The sequence below is a fragment of the Pipistrellus kuhlii genome, unplaced genomic scaffold, assembly GCF_014108245.1.
Source record: "Pipistrellus kuhlii isolate mPipKuh1 unplaced genomic scaffold, mPipKuh1.p scaffold_m20_p_12, whole genome shotgun sequence".
Lineage (NCBI taxonomy): Eukaryota > Metazoa > Chordata > Mammalia > Chiroptera > Vespertilionidae > Pipistrellus > Pipistrellus kuhlii.
In genome coordinates, this window is record NW_023425427.1 from 40411091 (window position 1) to 40429317 (window position 18227).

At 40.2% G+C, this 18227-nt stretch overlaps 1 protein-coding gene across 1 annotated transcript; it reads right to left on the minus strand.

The window, feature by feature from the left end:
* Window positions 1-10537: 10537 nt before the first annotated feature.
* LOC118716722 (spermatogenesis-associated protein 31D1-like) lies at window positions 10538-16981 on the minus strand. The gene is made up of 2 exons (XM_036434264.1): window positions 16837-16981; window positions 10538-14133 (listed from the first exon to the last, which is right to left on the minus strand). The coding sequence occupies exons 1-2, from the start codon at window positions 16979-16981 to the stop codon at window positions 10538-10540; spliced, it is 3741 nt and encodes a 1246-aa protein (XP_036290157.1).
* Between the last annotated feature and the right edge of the window lie 1246 nt (window positions 16982-18227).

Sequence of the window (18227 nt, forward strand, 5' to 3'; positions counted from 1 at the left end):
TGAAGAATAAACTAATGTTAAATGTTCTCTTTGGAGATTCCCTATTGCCTAGCCTCAATGTCCTCATTCTCTAATTGTTTAAATTTCATAGTTAAATTTTTAAAAATCCGAATTCTATAAAACACAGCCAAAAACAGAGCCTTTAACAGATAGTAATTTTATAATTATTACAAAAGTCTTTCTTAGAACTACATTGAATCCAATAAATTAGATATGTATTTAGAGTCTTTTATGAACAGTGTAGCTCATGTCTGAGCCTGAAGAACAGATGGATTGAATTTACTTGCAGAAATAATTGAACAAGTGGAAAATATGAAATTTGACTTTTTTGACACCAGAATTATTTAGCATATGTTCAACTCTTGTCACTAAATACAAAGTCAGGAGAAATGAATAATCTGTAATCAGAACTAAGAATCAATTCATTTTAACTTGTTTTTGTTTAACTTGTATTTGTTTATAGAGTCAGGGTGATGACATCAAGTCCTAAGAAACCATTAGATGTGATTTAAATGACATTACACAGATTTAATAACGATACAACTCGAAGTTCTTCCTGTTTTCTTTTTTTATTTCTCTAATATATTTATGTGTCCAGTGCATGAGATTATTCCACAAATAAATATGGTTGCGAACAGTGTTCAATATTCAATAGATTCCAATTTCTACTCAATAGCATATAACTAACAAAAGTTAAAATTGAATATGAACTCATAATTATGAATTTATAATTTTATTAAAAGTACATTTATTTTAAGAACTGAAAATAAAAGTAAAAATATAAAATTAGTTATAAATGTAATCACATTGATTGTAATCTCAAAATACCTTTCAGTTATCTAAATACAGCTCATTTGATTTTTATGAACAGTAATACTATACGTATCCACAAACATAAGGCAATTGTATCTGAATTGTGAAGATTTCAAATTCCATGAAGATATGAGGATGGTATGGGACACCAATTACATAGATGATGTCTTCCCAAACTGAGTTGCTCAAATATGAGGCATTTTCTAGGTAAATTCCAGTAAAGACTAATAATCAACGGATATTGTAAATTAAAGAGTATCTAATTTCTATGTTTTAAGTAATATGGTAAAGAAAAAATAGTTATGAATGACAATCCTCTTTAATAAGTTTATTTATTTTAAACATTATAGGCAGAAGAGAGCAATTTATTTTAAAATACAATAGTGTACTGCAAAAACAATATTAGAAAATGTATACAGATGATGCAATATCAGAACAGAATGGGTACATGTGAACATTTATGCACATCATAAACTGTCAAAAGGATGGCTAGATAAGTAATATTCAATAACTAATGTACAGGACAGATTTCCCAGGATTCAGCCAGCCTAATAAAATCAAGTATTCTCTATTAAGACCTTGTAAGAAAAATTTTTACCCCAAAGTTTAATCCAATCACATAAGGGATGATAGATAAGGCAGTTAAGAGTCATAACCAGCAAACACTGGCTAAAGGAAAATAATTTATCTTAGAAAAGCTGTTCCAACTAAAAAATACTTGGGCCCATGGCTTCACCCCTCTCACCTGCCCCTCTGTAGTCAGAGTGCCTGACTACAGTCAGTTAAAAATATGACACCAGATGTTAACACAGGAAGATAGATCATGTCAAGTCTCAATCTCAGGATTTTTTGGCCCCAAACCAGTGATGAATTAATGTTGCTTATCCATACCCAATTAAGAATCAAGGACATGCTTCCTATTTTAAACTAGAGATCTTTTCAAAATACAGATGAAGCCTCTAGCAAAAGTTGTTTCTTATTTTACCACCTATAATAGAACATTTTGGAAATAGCCCAAATAGCAAATAATGGAAGAATTGCTATACAGTGGCATACCCACTCATTGCAGTGTCATCCCAGGAGTGGTGTCAGACACCCAGGCTTGGATCTGCAGGAGGACTTTCCTTAGATATATTCCTCAACATTACTGTGTCCCACACTGAGCACTCATGTGGGTCAGGGAAGTTTGGTGTGAGACACTGGCCATAGGGAAAAGGCAGTGTTGCAGAGTCTCCATGCCAGTCAGGAAGGATTGTGAGCCAAGAAACAGCCCCATAAGAGCTTCAGAGAGCACCTCATACCTGGCAGAGACTCCAGTCTAACTAGCATCACCACGGCTTACCCTTCCATGGGGCGCCCTGGGTGAACTTGGGAGACACTGCCCTTTCTGGGATATGCTGTCTCAGCTACTGCACTGTGTAGCCAAATACTCAAGTTCTCTATTTGTTGTTAGAGAATCTCTGTCTGTCTGGAGTCTGTCACCCAACAAAGTAACATAATATTAAATAATTATTCCTTAATGTAAAGTAGAAAATGCAAATATGAATGTACTCTATTTGAAAAGCAACAATTAATCTTTATTTATTTATTTAATTTATTTAATAAATTTTTATTGTTCATATTATTACAAATGTTCCTTCCCCCCCCCACCATTGCTCTCCTCCACCAGGTTCCCACCCCACCCTCTGCCCTTTCCCCACTCCCCATTGTCCTCATCCATAGGTGCACAGTTTATGTTCAGTCTCTTCCCACATCCCCCTCTCCCCTTTTCCCCAAGAATCGTCAGTTCACTCCCCTTCCATAACTCTGATTCTATTATATTTAACAGTTAATATTGTTCATCAGATTTTTTTTTAATATCCTTGGTTTTTAGATTCACTTGTTGATAGTTACATATTTGTTGTTCATAATTTTTATCTATATTTACTTTCTCTTCTGAAAGAACTCCCTTCAGCAATTCATATAATTCTGGTTTGTTGTTGATGAACTCCTTTAGTTTTTTTTATTAGTGAAGCTCTTTATCTGACCTTCGATTCTGAGTGATAGCTTTGCTGGATAGATTATCTTTGGCTGTAGGTTCTTACTATTCATCACCTTGAATATTTCTTGCCATTCCCATCTGGCCTGCTTGATTTCTGTTGAGAAATCAGCTGACAATCATATAGGTGCTCCTTTATAGGTAACTACCTTCTTTGCTCTTGCTGCTTTTAATGTTTCTCTTTGTCTTTTGCTCTTGGAATTTTAATTATGATTTGTCTTGGTGTGGTCCTCTTTGGATTCCTTTTGTTTGGAGTTCTGTGCTCTTCCTGGACTTGTGAGTCTAATTCTTTCACCAGGTGGGGGAAGTTTTCTGTCACTATTTCTTTCAGTATGTTTTTGATATTTTGGTGTCTCTCATCTCCTGGGACCTCCATAATTCTGATATTGGTTCGCTTGAAGTTGTCCCAGAGGTTTCTTACATTATCTTCAATTTTCTGTATTCTCTTGCCTTCTAGCTTCTGCGGAGGAGTGTCTTTTGGCTCTTTATGTTCCAACTCTTTGACTTGTTTCTTGCGATCTTCCATTCTGTTTTTAGGACTCTGTATAATATTTTTTTTTATTTCAGACAATGTATTCTTTATTTCTTATTGATCCCTTATCATTTCTTGTTGATTCCTTATTAATTCTATAATAGTTGATCCCTTTTCATATCCTCATAAGTCTTATCCATCTTTTCTAGGAAATTCTTGAAAAATCTTATAAGCGTAGATTTGAACTCTATATCCAGTCACTTTTTGTCCTCCATTTCTTTCCTTTGTGATCCATTTCGTCTCGGCATTTTCGCAGCTTTCCTGAGTTGGTAGCCTTAAAAGTCTCTGTGTTCTGCTTGGATGGGGCAGGGTTTCAGGGTGGAGCCTACAGCTTTGGCCTCCCTCAGCCCCGCCCTATGCCATTCCTGGGTCTCAGTAATCCCCAGGGTTTTTCAGTACTTGCTGCTAGCACCTCTGAGAGAAAGGTGCCCTCAATTTTCACCTGCTGCCAAACAGTCTATGCTCTCCCCCAATGAGCCCGGTATTGGGGTTCAGTTCAGTTGGAAGTGGAGTTGGAGGTGGCGTTCAGAGCATTCTGGAGCCCCTGTCTCCTTCCCGCCAGGGCAATCCCGTGGCACAGCCCACTGTCCCTTCTCTGCACGCAATGTGCGGGGCTCTGGGACCTCCTTTTGCTGCTCCCTGGGGTCCCGCCTTACAGCCCAGCTCTCTCTGGATGAGCCTGGGTCCCCGGGGTCTGGCCTAGAACTGGGGTTCAGAGCAGTCAGAACTGGGGCCCAGCACAGTCGGAGCGTTTATCTCCTTCCCGCTAGGGAACGCCAGCCAGGCACTCAGCCGCTCTCCTCTCTGGCTCCTTCCTCTCTGTGCACACGCCACGTGTTTCTGTACCTTTTACAGCTCCTCCGTGCTTCCTTCTGGTTTTCTCCTTGCTTCTCCTTGTAGAATTTCCAGTCAGTTGACTTTCCTGTAGTTCTGGGTAATGTCCATTTTATATTTTAGTTGTATTTTATTGAAATTGTTGTGTGCGGCTGCAGCCCAGTGTTTACCTGTCAGCCATCTTTGAACCCATCTGAAAAGGAACAATTAATTAAAAAAAAAAAAAAAATGACAGAAAGCCCTACTAGGTTAGTAGTTTAGAAGGTCTTCCCCATACACCAAGTTTCCAAGTATGAACTCTGATCAGAGCACATACAAAAGCAACCAATGAATACATAAATAGGTGGAATAGCAATCTCTCCCTTCCTATCTCTCTGCAATCATTTAAATAAATGCAATAAATTTAAAGAGGTTTAAAAATCCTTCCATATGTAAACAAACAATGTAAAATAAGGTTCTGTTCTCTTCCTCTTATTTAACATCTTTGATGAGCATAGATAATTTTAAATAGAATAATAAAAATTATTTTTAATAACTTGTTATAATTCTCTCTCCTTTTAAAAAGAATCTGTATAATTTTAAAGATATATTTTGGTTTATCTGTGAAAATAATTAGGACTCTATTAAACGCTCAAGGACTTAAAGAGATTGAGGGTGAACATAAGAACATAGCTAGTTCCCATTTTTTTGTTTGTTTTTTATTACCTGTAATCTCTTAATATCTTTGTCCAGTCCACATGCTCAAGATCTTCCTTATTTCTGAGCTTGTCATTCCAAGAGCAAACTTATAAGAGGATTGTGAATTACAAAATCCAATAAAGTTTGAACTTTAATCATGGATCATTGCTCATGGATTGTAGGTCACTAGGTGTGTCAAAAATGAGTTTTAGGTTCTTTATAGTCTCACATAGGTTAACTGCCTGAAAGTATGAAAAAGAGCTGGGATTTATAAGAATAATATAAAGGATAGATTTTTCCCATTGGAAGACGTTATCCTAAAGATTTATACCAAATACAAATATTTAGGGGTATGTATTTGTACTTTTAACATAATCAAATTTGAATTGCTTCTTCATGTGAGTTCACATACGGACTGAGAATGTGATTAAAGATGTGATCAAGCATTGCCATCCAGAATAGCAGGCTGACACTCAGCCAATGAGCCACAGGCCGGGCCGTGCCGTCCAGAATCTTAGAAAGAAATCTGAAAAGTGAACAATAGAAAAACAACTAAGAAAATTATGCAGGTGACGATTGGTTTACTTAAGAAATATCACATACATTTGTAGAAAAATTAATATTATTTGCAATTATTTAAAGGTAAATTGAAAGTAAAATGTGTTTAAATTAAAGATAAACAATAAAGATAAAAGTAAAGTAAACTTAAAATTTAAAAATACCTTTATAAATACGTGGCAATAATACATCATTATACCCAAATTTTTACAAGGAAATCTGAGAATGACTTTGTAATTCTGGATTGTTAATTAGAGCCATTCAAAAAAAAAAGTAATGTTATGCAACTATGTAAATGAATAATATGTGCATATATTTTTATAAAAGAAGTAAAGTACATATAATGTGCTCCTACTACTTTTTAAATATTGCAAATAAATTCCTACCATGTGCATTCATAGATTCTATCTAAACAGAGGAATTCATTTCTGCAGGAAGGGCTGTGGTAGAGATTCCAGCATCCAGCTGGCCCAGAACAGTCCCTGCTTCATTTGGTCATGTCACCTGGCTGGGTGTTGCCCCAACTGCTTTTTCTGGTCATGTTTCATTCAAACCCATTTTTTGACTCTTCTAGAGATACTGCAAATTCATTAATATTTTCATAAACCATTTTACCTTAAACTATCATTTAACTGCAACTAAGTACCACAAACAGTATAGACTAACAAATTATGTCATTATTATACTCATTTTTTTCCACAAATTAAACATATTATTTTCAATGCATTGTGTTACCCAATCTAAGAGATCAAATAAGTGAAAATTGTTGTCCTTATTCTACTTAAGCTTTCAACCTAAAATAATACACATACTATAAATTTAAAAGATAAATAATGAAATATGTATAACAAAGGATCAGCCAGACATAGGAAAGCCAAGAGCAAATGAATATAGAATGACAAAGACACAATAATATTCAGAAGTCCTTAAAATAAATATTTTATTACTACTCATGTGAAGTTATTAATTGTATACAACCATTTATAGTTAGATTTATTAAGCAACGAACTAGAAAATATTTTCCACTTCAAAAATTATTGGTCATATTAATGAAGTCTTAAATTATTGAATTTTTCAAAGTATATGCAACTTTAATATCACTGACTTAGAATAAACTTATTGATGTACATTTGGGTTGTTTCCATCTTTTGAGTATTATGAATACTGTTATGAATATTAGTTTACAAGTTTTTTGTGGACTTGCCTTTTCATTTCTCATGAGTGTATTTCTCATGAGTGGAATTTAGAGGTATCCTTTGAGGTTGACAAGGATCATATGGTAACTCTCTTTTTGACAAATTGAGGATGGCCCAGACCATTTTTCAAAGTGGCTATGCCATTTTTCATCCCCACAAGCTATATATGGTGGTTCCACTTTCTCTGAATTCTCAGCAAGACTTACCTGACATTTTTTATTCTAGCCATTGCATGTTTCTGTTGCTATCTCAGTGCTTGTGATTTGAGTTATTTCTAATGACTAATGATGTTAAGCATCTTTTCACCTAGTATTTTACTTTACTTATCTATTTATTTATTTATTTGTTTGTTTGTTTATTAAATTTTATTTTATTTTATTGTAGGAGTACATATGTGTCATTTCTCCCCTTCACTGACCTCTCCTCCCTTCCCCTACCCCTGGCACTTGCCCTCGTGCCCCTACCCCCAGTGTTTTGCTTGTTGGTTGTGCTTATATGCTTGCATAAAAGTCCTTCAGTTGATCTCTTACCCTGTTAACCCTTCCCTATCTTTCCACTGTAGTTTGACAGTCTGTTTGATGATTCTTTGCATGGATGGATCTGGGGAGCATTATGCTAAGTGAAATAAGCTAGTCAGCAAAATATAAATACCACATGAATTCACTCATTTATGGATAATAAAGAATATTACAAACTGTTGGGAAAAAAAATAGGCAAAGGTGCATCAAACAGACTAATATTTTGTAATGGCATTTTGAGGGGGAAAAGAAAAGCAAGTGGGTCTGACCTACTATGTTTAAGCCATTGTTATGGGTAAAATGTTTTTTTCTTCTAAATATTTGAAAACACACATAGCAAAACCAATTCTATAGTTCTCTACTTCTATATATTTAGCATGATAGTATAGTTGTTGTGTGATTAAAGAACAGCAATACTATGAACTGTATTTACTTCTTGTATGGATTTGAGAGAATTCACTCAAATGACTCCTCAGGGTTAACTAAAAGGCAGATCAGAACTGATTGCCAAAGCCTCTAAAGCTCCATGCTGTTTGCTTCTGTGGTGCATAAGTGCGTTCCACATGTGATAAATACCAAAGAAAGAGGAGAGCTTGAGCATAGGCACATAGCATATGTTTGATATGGATGACAAGATGTTTCAATGGGCTTTTTCACTTTATTCTAAAAATGGGATGTATTACACATGCCAAATGGTAATTATGTAAGTTGGGTGAGATTACATGGAAAGATATATTGGTCTACATGCTTTTATGTATGATAAACATTTCTGTGTTAAAAAGTTTAAAAAACAAAAGCTCTTTATGGGTAACTCATAAAAGGAGGGAGGTAACAAAAAGATGATAGCCAAGAGTTCATCAGTCCTTCAAGATTGCAATATATTTCTTTCTCAATTAGGGAGTGTCATTCATTACTTTGAGGTTGGGAAGGAAACCTCTTTCCATAGAACACAGGAAGAACAAAGGAAAGGAAGAATATGAAAATGTTGATTTTTTGGGGTCATTGTTTTAAATTCCCATCTCATGGCTTCTAACATCTCTGTCCAGCATACCTATTGATTAAGTAATGGCCTTAGTTTGAGGAAAGTGAGATTTTTAATGGATATTTATAGAGAAAACAGGCTGAAGAAAACAGGTAACTAAGCTTCATTTGTTTTGTTCACATGTTAGTAAGCATGAGAGCATTATTTGTGGAATGAATGATTTCCAGGTAATTCCTTGACACCAATAGAATCCATTGTGAGATATAATCCAATAGTGAGGTTACTTATAGGAAGACATCCCTGAAAAAACACAAGAGTTGAAATTTTGCCAGATAGGAAGGATTCAAGGGGACAATGAGTCTTGTAGTGGAGCTTTTTAAATGTTAGTCACTAGATAGACCATCAAGTCTACCATAGTAAGGGAGGAAGCCAAGAATTTCATGGATTGACATCAAGTAAGTGGATAAATGAATGGCTTCGAGTTGAAAATTAACAGTGGGCCTTTGTGCTGGAAGGATAGCAGATGAGGCAGAGGATAAAAGGTCAGACTATATTCCTGAGGGCAGAGATGTTCCTGATAATAAGATCTGCAGTGTGTGAATAACTGCACTGGAGTGGAAATAAATGACATTAAGATGAGGTGTTGTAGGAACTGGGAGGCTGGGTTATTGGCTGTTTGTCATATGGATGTTAGTGCCCTCCACTGCCTGCTTACCTCTTCAACTTCCCTGCCTTGGGCCTCATTAAACTTATCTCTACTAGGACTTTCACAAAATGTGCATTTTTCTGTGATCTCTAGCTCCTGACATTGTAAGGCCAATGACATAACTATGGAAAGAAGTCTCTAGTGTGGTAGTGAGAGGGGGCTTTGGTGGACACTGGTTCTTGGTTGGTCATTGTTCTTTTCTCTCCACTCAGGGTTCACAAGGCTGGGTTGAAGAGCTCCTGAAGTGCTCATGAGAACACTCATTCCATTTTTGTGTTTCAGTCTGTACAAGTGGATTTGCCTTTCCCCCCAGACCACTATAGAATGGATGGACATGTGTGGATTTGCACCCCTCCCCCAAAAAAGCATTCCATGGAGGTCCATGATAGCCCTCAAAATCTGTAACATCTGTGCATAGTCTAGAACTCTCCTCTGGTTCATGGGCTATTAAGTGTTCTGGGGAGATTCATTATAGCTTCACCAAAACCATATCAAAGGTGGCAGGTCATTCCTGATAGGGAACTGTACACACTAAGCGCAAGACCCTCTATATTTCCATCAAGCATGGATGGAAGGAAGGCACCAAGATCACCTTTCCCAAACACAGGGATGCCATGCCTGATGCCATGCCTGCAAATACTGCTGTAGTGCTCAAGGAAAAGCCCCATGGCTTTTGGAGCAAGGCATCAGTGTGCTGTGAGGTGTGCTCTGACCAGTCTTGGCAGGTGGAGTTTAGGTCACTTAGAGGAAAAGCTGGGAGCAAGGGAATTTCCAGTGTGGTGCTGATGAGGCATAAACCTTTGTTCCACCAACAAGGTTATTCTTTCCCTTCTTCATTTGTTTTTACTTTCTCACTCACTCTTAGCATCTTTTCCTTACTTTCAGTTTTATTTGGCCTGGGAGGTAGGTACTTTCCTGATTAACAATTTTACCACTGATAGTTAAGTGATGATGATTTGAAAAAATATATATTTAATCATCAATCCATCAAACTGAAGAAACACCTCGAAATGGGAACCACTTCCCCAGGTGACTTTCCAGAGGGCGTACTTCAGTGCCAAGGATAGGGTATGTTTACCTCACATGTTAAGGTGAACTACTTGAAACAATTTTAAATGGTGTCTATGCTGTTCTGAAACTGTATCCAGAGCATTCCGAGATCCATGCAATAATATCCCCCCCGAATACTCAAGGTTCACCCACCTATGGAATCCTCTGATCACTGACTTTTAAATAATAATTAGGCCACTGTCTCTTCTTCACTGACACTTTCTGAAAAATATACCCATACCATATCTTCAAATATGGAAGGCCTGTGTCCCTAACTGCCATAGAGGACATAAAGCATTCCCTGAAGGGAAGGTATGGGCTGCTCTACATGTTCATTAACGTTAAGCTGTGGTGGAGACAGAGTCCATCTCCTCACACCTCATCATGGAGGAAGTGGGCTTTGGGGGAGGGCACATGATATCTGTTTCTCAACAAGAGCTCCATGTAATAGTCATTTTTTGGAAACCAAAGGAAGCAATCAGTAGGAGCTGAACTTCCTCCTTTCATTCCTTAAGCACAAGCCCTGAGAAACCCTAAACCCATGCCCCCAACTCAGGACACAGAGAAGACATCACTATTATTACAGAAACATTTATTAGAAAAGTCAATATTTCCCTCCAGGGAGGAAGGAATTATTTGGGGGTGGGAAATGTTTCCCCTTGGAAATTATAGAGAAGCATTGTGTGTCTAAATCTTGGAGGCTGATGTCTGAAAGCAGTGCCTCCAGCAGTGGTGGGAACAGCAGGAGGCCCCTTGGCAGCTTGAGGCCTGCAGGTGGGGCTTGGAGGAGGTATGGACCCCTTGAGGGACACAGATTGGGGGTGCTTCTGGCATACTTGCTTGTCCTTTAATGTCACTGCTTTTGAGCAGGATCTTTCATCCTTCCTGTTATGTCTAATACTTGTGGATCTCTGGTCATCAGAGATAGCTGCTTGGAGGCCAGACTTCTTATTTGTCACATTGGAGAAGGGGGCCCTACAGTTTAAATCACAGCCCTGCACAGACTTTACCCTGGCCTGCACTGCTGCCTTCTGCACAGGTTTCCCCGACTGCACTGCAGAGGGAAGGGGCTCTTGAGGATAGGTGGTAGCTCCTGCCTGCCTATGCCCCTGCTTCTCTTCTGGGCACTTCACAATATCGGACCTGACTCGGTGGACTTTCTGGGTCCCAGTGAAGGTAGCTCTGTTCTTAACTGGGCCTCTGCTCTGTGCAGATGATATGTGTCTTCCCGCTTTTGGGATGGTTTCTTGCATTGTCCCTGTGATTGAAGGACTATGCCTTTGAAACAGACTCTTCATTTTATTTAGAAAAAGGCTATCTGGAGGAGCCTGTCCCTTCTGTGGCAAGTTGTGAAAAGACTTGCTTTCATGCATGTCCTTTACATCTGTGTCCTGAGGAGGAAATCTCTTCCCTTTAGGTTGGGAAATTATCACTCGAGCATCTCCTCCACCAAGCTCTTTATATTTGGACTCTGTAGGCTTTGGGGGAGGGCACAGGATATCTTTCTTTACCCCTGGTGGGAAATTCTGATCCTGGCAGGACTTTAATGCATGCCTTGGCAGCCGAGATTCTTGCTGCTTCTCTATCCTGACTGTGCTGTCCTCTGAATGTACATGCAGCACCTGATGTACTTCCTTGTTCACACCTGAGACACACTTGGCAGGAGTCAGGGAGGCTTTGTCAGTCAAACTGCCTGAGTCACTGGACATGTCCTTGGGTTGGCCTTGGGCCTGGCTCTGCTTCCTGCTCTCCAACTTCAAGTTCAACTCACCAATTAGTTGCTTTCTAAGTTCTGATATGTTAGGAGCTGAATCTGATTGTTTAGATGGTGGGTTTTCAGTAGTCACAGTGGTGTCTCTGTTTTTCTTTTGGGAGATCCCTGGCTGGCTGGTTGTCACAGAGGAAAGAGCATAGAGCTCCTCAGCCCTGGCTATCTCCCTGGGCTCGGTGGTCATGGAAGCAGGTTCTGCTTCATCCCTATTTGTGGCCTCTGGCATTTCAGTTCTGTCAGTAAAATTCAGACTCTTATTCTTTGGTGCAGATTCTCTATTTGCTTGCCTTGCAGGCAGCTTTGAAGGTTGAATGTTGCCTGTCAGAAAAGGATTCTGATTTGTTTTGCCAGAGATGGTGTTTGTGACAGACAGAGGTGGTGGTTGGGATTCCACCATTGTCTCAATTTCTTCTGAACGTCCTTGTTGGATCCCCTGTTCCTCCTTGTCCACAAGTGAGGTGGCAGGGAGATGAAGATTTAGGACAGTGAGTGAATTTTCTTTTCGCACTTTTTCACTGTGAAGACCCAGAGGCATAAAGTTCCCCAATTCAGTGCTCACCTCTGAGATCACTTTACTTGAGGAGGAAGAGTGAGGATAGATAGTGGAATTAGAGTTAGTGCCTTGATCCTCTGTGGATTCAAGGACTATGGGAGGGAGGACTCCTAATGTCTTCATAGGCAAGTTGGTATCCTGGTCTTCCAGCATCTTTGGTGCACTTGCCTCAAGGAAGGCTGGCTCCTGAAACTTGTTCAGACAGTAGTTCCCACCCACTGATGGTGGCAGACTTCTCTGTTCAATTTCCCTGTTGGATTCTACTGAAAGTGTATGCTGGAAAGAGTGATGTGAACTCTGCACAGTCCTAGGTAGGTGACTCTCACTCATTTCCCCAAATTTTTTGCTCAGATGTACTTTCAGGAAATTTACCAGATGTCTCTGATTTACATTCTGCATTATCACTTTCTTTTTATCAATGTCATGTTCCACACCCTTATCTGAATCACTGTCAGAGTCAGTCAACACACCTTTTGGATGACTACCTAAGCTGTCTGTCTCTTCATCAGACTGCTGAAATGTTTCTGAGCCCTGCTTATAGAAGTCTGCTGATGGGGTGACTCTATTTAGAATTTCACTACCGTTGGCCTTATACGTAGAGATCCATGAGAGGCCATAGTAGCACTTTGGCTTAGGTATTTCTGAGCAATCACACCTAGGCTTCATGAGTGCCAGAGACTCATGGATCCTGCGGGGCAGGCCCCACCGGTGTTGGATGAGCCTCTTCCTAAGGTGATGTTCAAATTTCTTTCTAAACTCAGCGCTGAGAGGATACTCAAAATGATCAATGGAGATTGAAATATGGGCCTTGGAGGGCCCACAGGAAGGAGAGATGGGTGCTGAAGGACAGCAGGCTTCCCAAGAACTTAGAGCTAGAGAGGGTAAACCCCACAAACCTTCCTGTTTCTTCTTTAACACATTCCATTCCAGTTCTTCAGTATCAGACGAGGTGAGACTTTCTGATTCATTCAGGGGTGTATGGCAATATGCTCCACAGACCTTAGTCTGGTCTATGAGACCAGCCTGTAGGATTGGGAGTGGGGATTGAAGGTGGACCTGGGGTTGTAGCTGTGTGGGAGGTGAGTGATGGTATAGAGGCAGAGTTTGAGTCAGAAGTTGAGGTTGGACCTTAGGCAAGGATGGAGGTAGGAAATAAGGAAGTCCTGAGGATCCTTTGCCTTTAAAGGCATTTGAGATGCTATTGAAGATTGAATAGTTACCGGAGACATGCACAGCAGAGAGCAAGGACTCGCTGTGCAGAGTTGGAAGCCCCCAGAAAAGCTGGATAACTTCTTGCTTTAAATTGTCCTCCCAGGTCTTAGGATATGAGTCATGCTCTACTGAGTCATGCTCTTCAGAACTGAGAAAGAAGACTTGTGTTGGATCTATAAGTTTGACTGCAGAATCTTCCACAGAAGAGATTTTTGTAGAATGAATGTCAGACAACTTTTGATGGAAATCATATTGTGTCAAGGTTGAAGAGAAGTGTTTGGTTTGGAGTGAGGAATGTTTTCCCAGAAGTTCAGAGTCTGAGTGAGAGGATGGCTCTGTAGTCAGAGTTTGATATGATGGTGATGGTGACAGAAAATTACCTAAGGCGGTTATTGAGTTGGTGGGGAGAGGAGAGGGAGATGGTGGGGAAGGCTCAATCAGAGATGTTGGTCTTAGTTCTCCTTTAGGAACTCCTGGGAAAGCAGAAGACTGATGGAATGAAGGCTCTGCCACAAGAGCTGTCACAGGAGCTGTGGAAACCACAGGGGACACTGATGGAGTAGAACTTTCCAGAGCTGTCATGGGAGCTGTGGAAACCACAGGGGACACTGAAGGAGTAGATCTTTCCAGAGCCTTTGAGAAAAGCTGATTGACTTCAGCTGTTGCATTGTTACATATGTCACAGGAGGGGTCTGGACATAAAAGTTGACGAAAGTGATTGGAATCATGATTCCGTCCCAGGGGGCTGCAGGAGACAGGAGGTAAAATGATGTAGCCAAGGCCACAGCAAGGAAAGGAGGACCTACTGTGGGTGGGGCCACCTGAAATCTACTGCCCCTATACTTTGGTCCACATCCATGACTTCACAATGCACTCATCCCAAGGCATTCACTCTCATTCCCGTCCCTAAGGCAACTCCTCCCATGACTAGGGAAGGCTCCACTGAATCCCTAGAATAGCAAAGGTCAGGCACTAGATAGCTCAGGAGAAAGAGGAGATGGCTAGTCACCTTTTCAGGAAAGCAATCAGCTCCCTTTCCTCCTCCACTTTCTTGTGGAAATATCTCGAACCTGGGAAACCAGGAAAGTCAGTTACATGCAATGAAGGTAGACTTATAAGGAATATACAGGGGTCCTTTAATGGGAGAACATTGGGATATTAGAGTCTGAAAGCCCCAGGAATGATTAAATGAAGTCAAATGGGCAATGGTGTGTTAATAAGGTTCCCTTGTGAGTTTCTTATTTAATAAAGTACTTTCATGCACATTATCTCATTTGATGCTCAAAACCACTCTGTGAGGTAGAGGCCAATGATCAGAACAAAGAAGATTCTGATCACCCTGAAGTCAAACTATTGATACTTTCTCAAAGTCAAGAGACAGAACTTCTGACTCTCAACGTCTACTGTGTAGTACCCATGGCTGGGTCTTTCATTGCTGCTTACTCAGGGACAGCAGAGCAGGGAATCTGAGAAGAATCTCAGGTTCTGTATTTCCATGAGCTTCTCTTATGAAGTCTGTGATTCATGAGAGGGACTATCTACCAAGTGACATAGAGATCATGGAAAGGCGAGAGGAAGTGTAACCCTTGGGGAGCTCAGGTGGAATAGGCAGAAACTTACGTCCCCGTGTCCCGCCTTTCCTTCTCCTCTTGACTTTGCCCTGATGCTAAGAAGAAAAAGGAAAGAATGAGAGATTGGGAATCGTTTCTCTCCTCCTATACCTAGAAAACTCAGCATTTGCTCTCGAAGAATAATGGCTCTCTGAGCGTAAGGCATTTAAACTAACGGAATGTTATCTTTTATTATTATTTTTTTTTTACCAGGTTTTAAAGTTTAAAAATGTATTAAATTTTTCTTCTTTGAAAAACTCCAAGAAGAATTTTGTCTTTGAGGTGCAAACCTGGTTTTCTCAGAGGCCCTCTGCTCAAATAGGGTATATAACCTGAGGCCTACAATTGCTTCTCTGTCCCCTCAGATAGGACCCAGTTAATGTGACATGGTGCTCAGAGGCTCTCAGAGGCCCAGCACTCATCAGCCCAACACAAAGGCTTGGACAAGTGATGCCTGACAGGACAGCATGGCTCAGGATGAAGTGCTGGTTAACTCTGATGTCCTACAAAGATCCCCAAGTGTCCCATCTTCAGTGTCTCTCTGTCTTAACCAAACTCCTTTAGAAATGTGGAAATTTAAATAACAAGAAAGAACTCTGCTGAGGCTTGCTCAGTGTTCCTTACCTTACGTGTCTGTTCCTTTGTCCAGAAAGTTGGGATTAATGGAATTCTCATGAAGAAAATAAAAAAAAGGAATAAGCTCACCACCAAGATGATAATTACGTTGTGTTCACTATATGAACATTCTGAGCAGAAGCTCAGATAAAACTCTCGTAGGCTTTTCAGAAATAGACTGGGTTCCATTTTCTGAATCGCGATGCTGCTTGAAGCAACTGAGCTCTGAGAGTGCAGAACCTTGACTTTATAGTCTTGTCTGCATCACAGAGCATTGTGGAGTCACAAATGGTTTCTGAGAGTGGGGGCAGGTACACCTTCAAGAGGGTGTGCCCACAGCTCCAAATTAGTGCTCTGCTTCTTTCACCTGTAATCCAGATATTAGCTGGGTCCCCTTTAATGTTGGAAACCTTGACTTTGGTCTCACCAGGTCCACTACCTTGCAAGTCTGACATACTCTCTGGAAATTTTTCTTGTGCCAAGACATTTGCACTGAGGATCATATATGTCTTCAAATCCAACTTACAGAAAGCCAGGTTCAGAACTAAAAAGTCTTTTAGACTTCCTTAGTTTTTTTTTTGTTTTTTTTTGTTTTTTTTTTTAATGTTTAATAGCAAATGTTTTTCAATAAGTTATAAATGAATAATACCAGTTTAAAATATCATCCCCTCCTCCCCCCAGGAATACATCTCATATATTTTGCATACATCCAACCCCTAAGTTCTGTAATAAAGCTCTCCACAGGACATTTCAGGCTGCCATGGACATGGCCAAGTTGGTGTGGGCAGAGTCTGATCCCCACACAACCCCATGACAGCTTCTCAGTTGAGGTACATCCCCACACAGAAGTCCGGTCCCAGATTTCAGGCTGCACTTGGCTGTATCATCTACAAGGAGGAGTCTTTTCCAGAATGTCTACTTGAATAACGTGCTGCTATTTGAGAAGGCTCATTGGCTGTAAGTCATTATTTTAGGACTCATACGTTTTTAGTTTCCTAGGGACAATACTCAGTGCTCTCTCACTCCCATCCTTGTTACTATCCCTGGGCTGAGCCACATGCTTACTGCTGTTCTCAGGGTCCCCAAAAGGCAACTGGTTTACATTAAAAGGAGGTAGCCCCTCAGGGCTGTCAGCACCCCCTTACTTAGTGGTAGTCAGAGCATGCTTACTTGTACTCATGTTGAGGCTCCCTGAACTCTCACTATCTTGAGTCCACAGAATTTCTGTGCCATGGAGCTTCTCAAATGCTATAGGTAAATGGAAAGGCAGGTATTGAAGTAGCACGTAGCCCTTCTGCTCATGCTTATTCTCCATTGTCTCCTTGGTTTCACTGGTAAACCTGAATTTTAAGGTAAATTGCTAAGAATCACAAAATGGTGGCAGTGCAGCATTAAACCAGCATTGAGTGCTCCTGAATGTATCCCCTGAGTGACAGTGCAGGTTGTATTCCTGTGACCTGATCTGTAGCTTCTTTCCTTGCCTTGATTCACTCCCTGATCTTACCACAGTCCACTGTGTGAACTTGAGGGTGTCAGTAAACCTCTTGGAACCTCAGCTTTCTCATTGTTAAGATAGGAATGCACAGAGTGCTTATTTTCCAGATTTGGTATCAAGTGTTTGTTCTTTGTCTATCATAGAATTTGCCAACAGAAAAACAGAAATATAATGTGAGTTGAGAAAACCGGTCCCATATGTACTTTTAATTCTGTTACCAGCCAGCTCTGTAGAGCTCATTCTGATTTTTTCTCCCTAGGTCTTTGCTCAAAAGTAACCAACATCCTGTCTCTCTTCAGGAACATTCTAAGGTGGCCCCCATGAAATCCACCTCTGGGTGTACTGTCCTGAGCCAGTGGAACCTGTGATTCAATGGGACCCAATTCCCGTGATTATGTTACTAATACTTGACTCTGAATGGAGATTACCCTAGGTGGGCCTGACCCAATCAGAGTAGCCCTTAGAAGAGAAAGAAGCAGTTGCAGACATTTTCCTTCTGCCTCCATGAGTTCTATAGCTGCAGGCACTGAAATCTGCCAATAAACCTGAGTCTCTGATTAACCCAGCCCCGCATGATTCTTTGACTACAATCTTGCGAGTCTTCAGCAGAGAACCCAGTGAACCCTAGGCCTTGATTCCTGACCTTTAATAATGGGACATGATACATGTGTGTTGCCTTAAGCCACTGAGTTTGTGGGGATTTGCTATGCAGCAGTAGAAAACTGATATGTCTAAAATACACTCTCTACCAGCATTCTCTGTTCCTCTTTCCTATATTATTTTCCCTCGGAGCAGTTTGCTACCTGAAGTTATATTATGCAGTCATTTCCTTGTTTAGTCTGACTGTCCCACTGGATTATAGTCTCCACAAGGGAAGGGACTCTGGCTTGTTTACTACCGAATTCCAGCCCCTTCCAGCAGTACTTGGCACACAACAGGCACTTGGGCCCTATGTGTTGAGTGAACTCATAAACAAACATGTGTGTGTTCAGTGTTTACGTAATTTAAAAACAATTCTTATAGGTGTACTTCACTTCAACCAAATTTGGCCTGGAAATCTTAATTT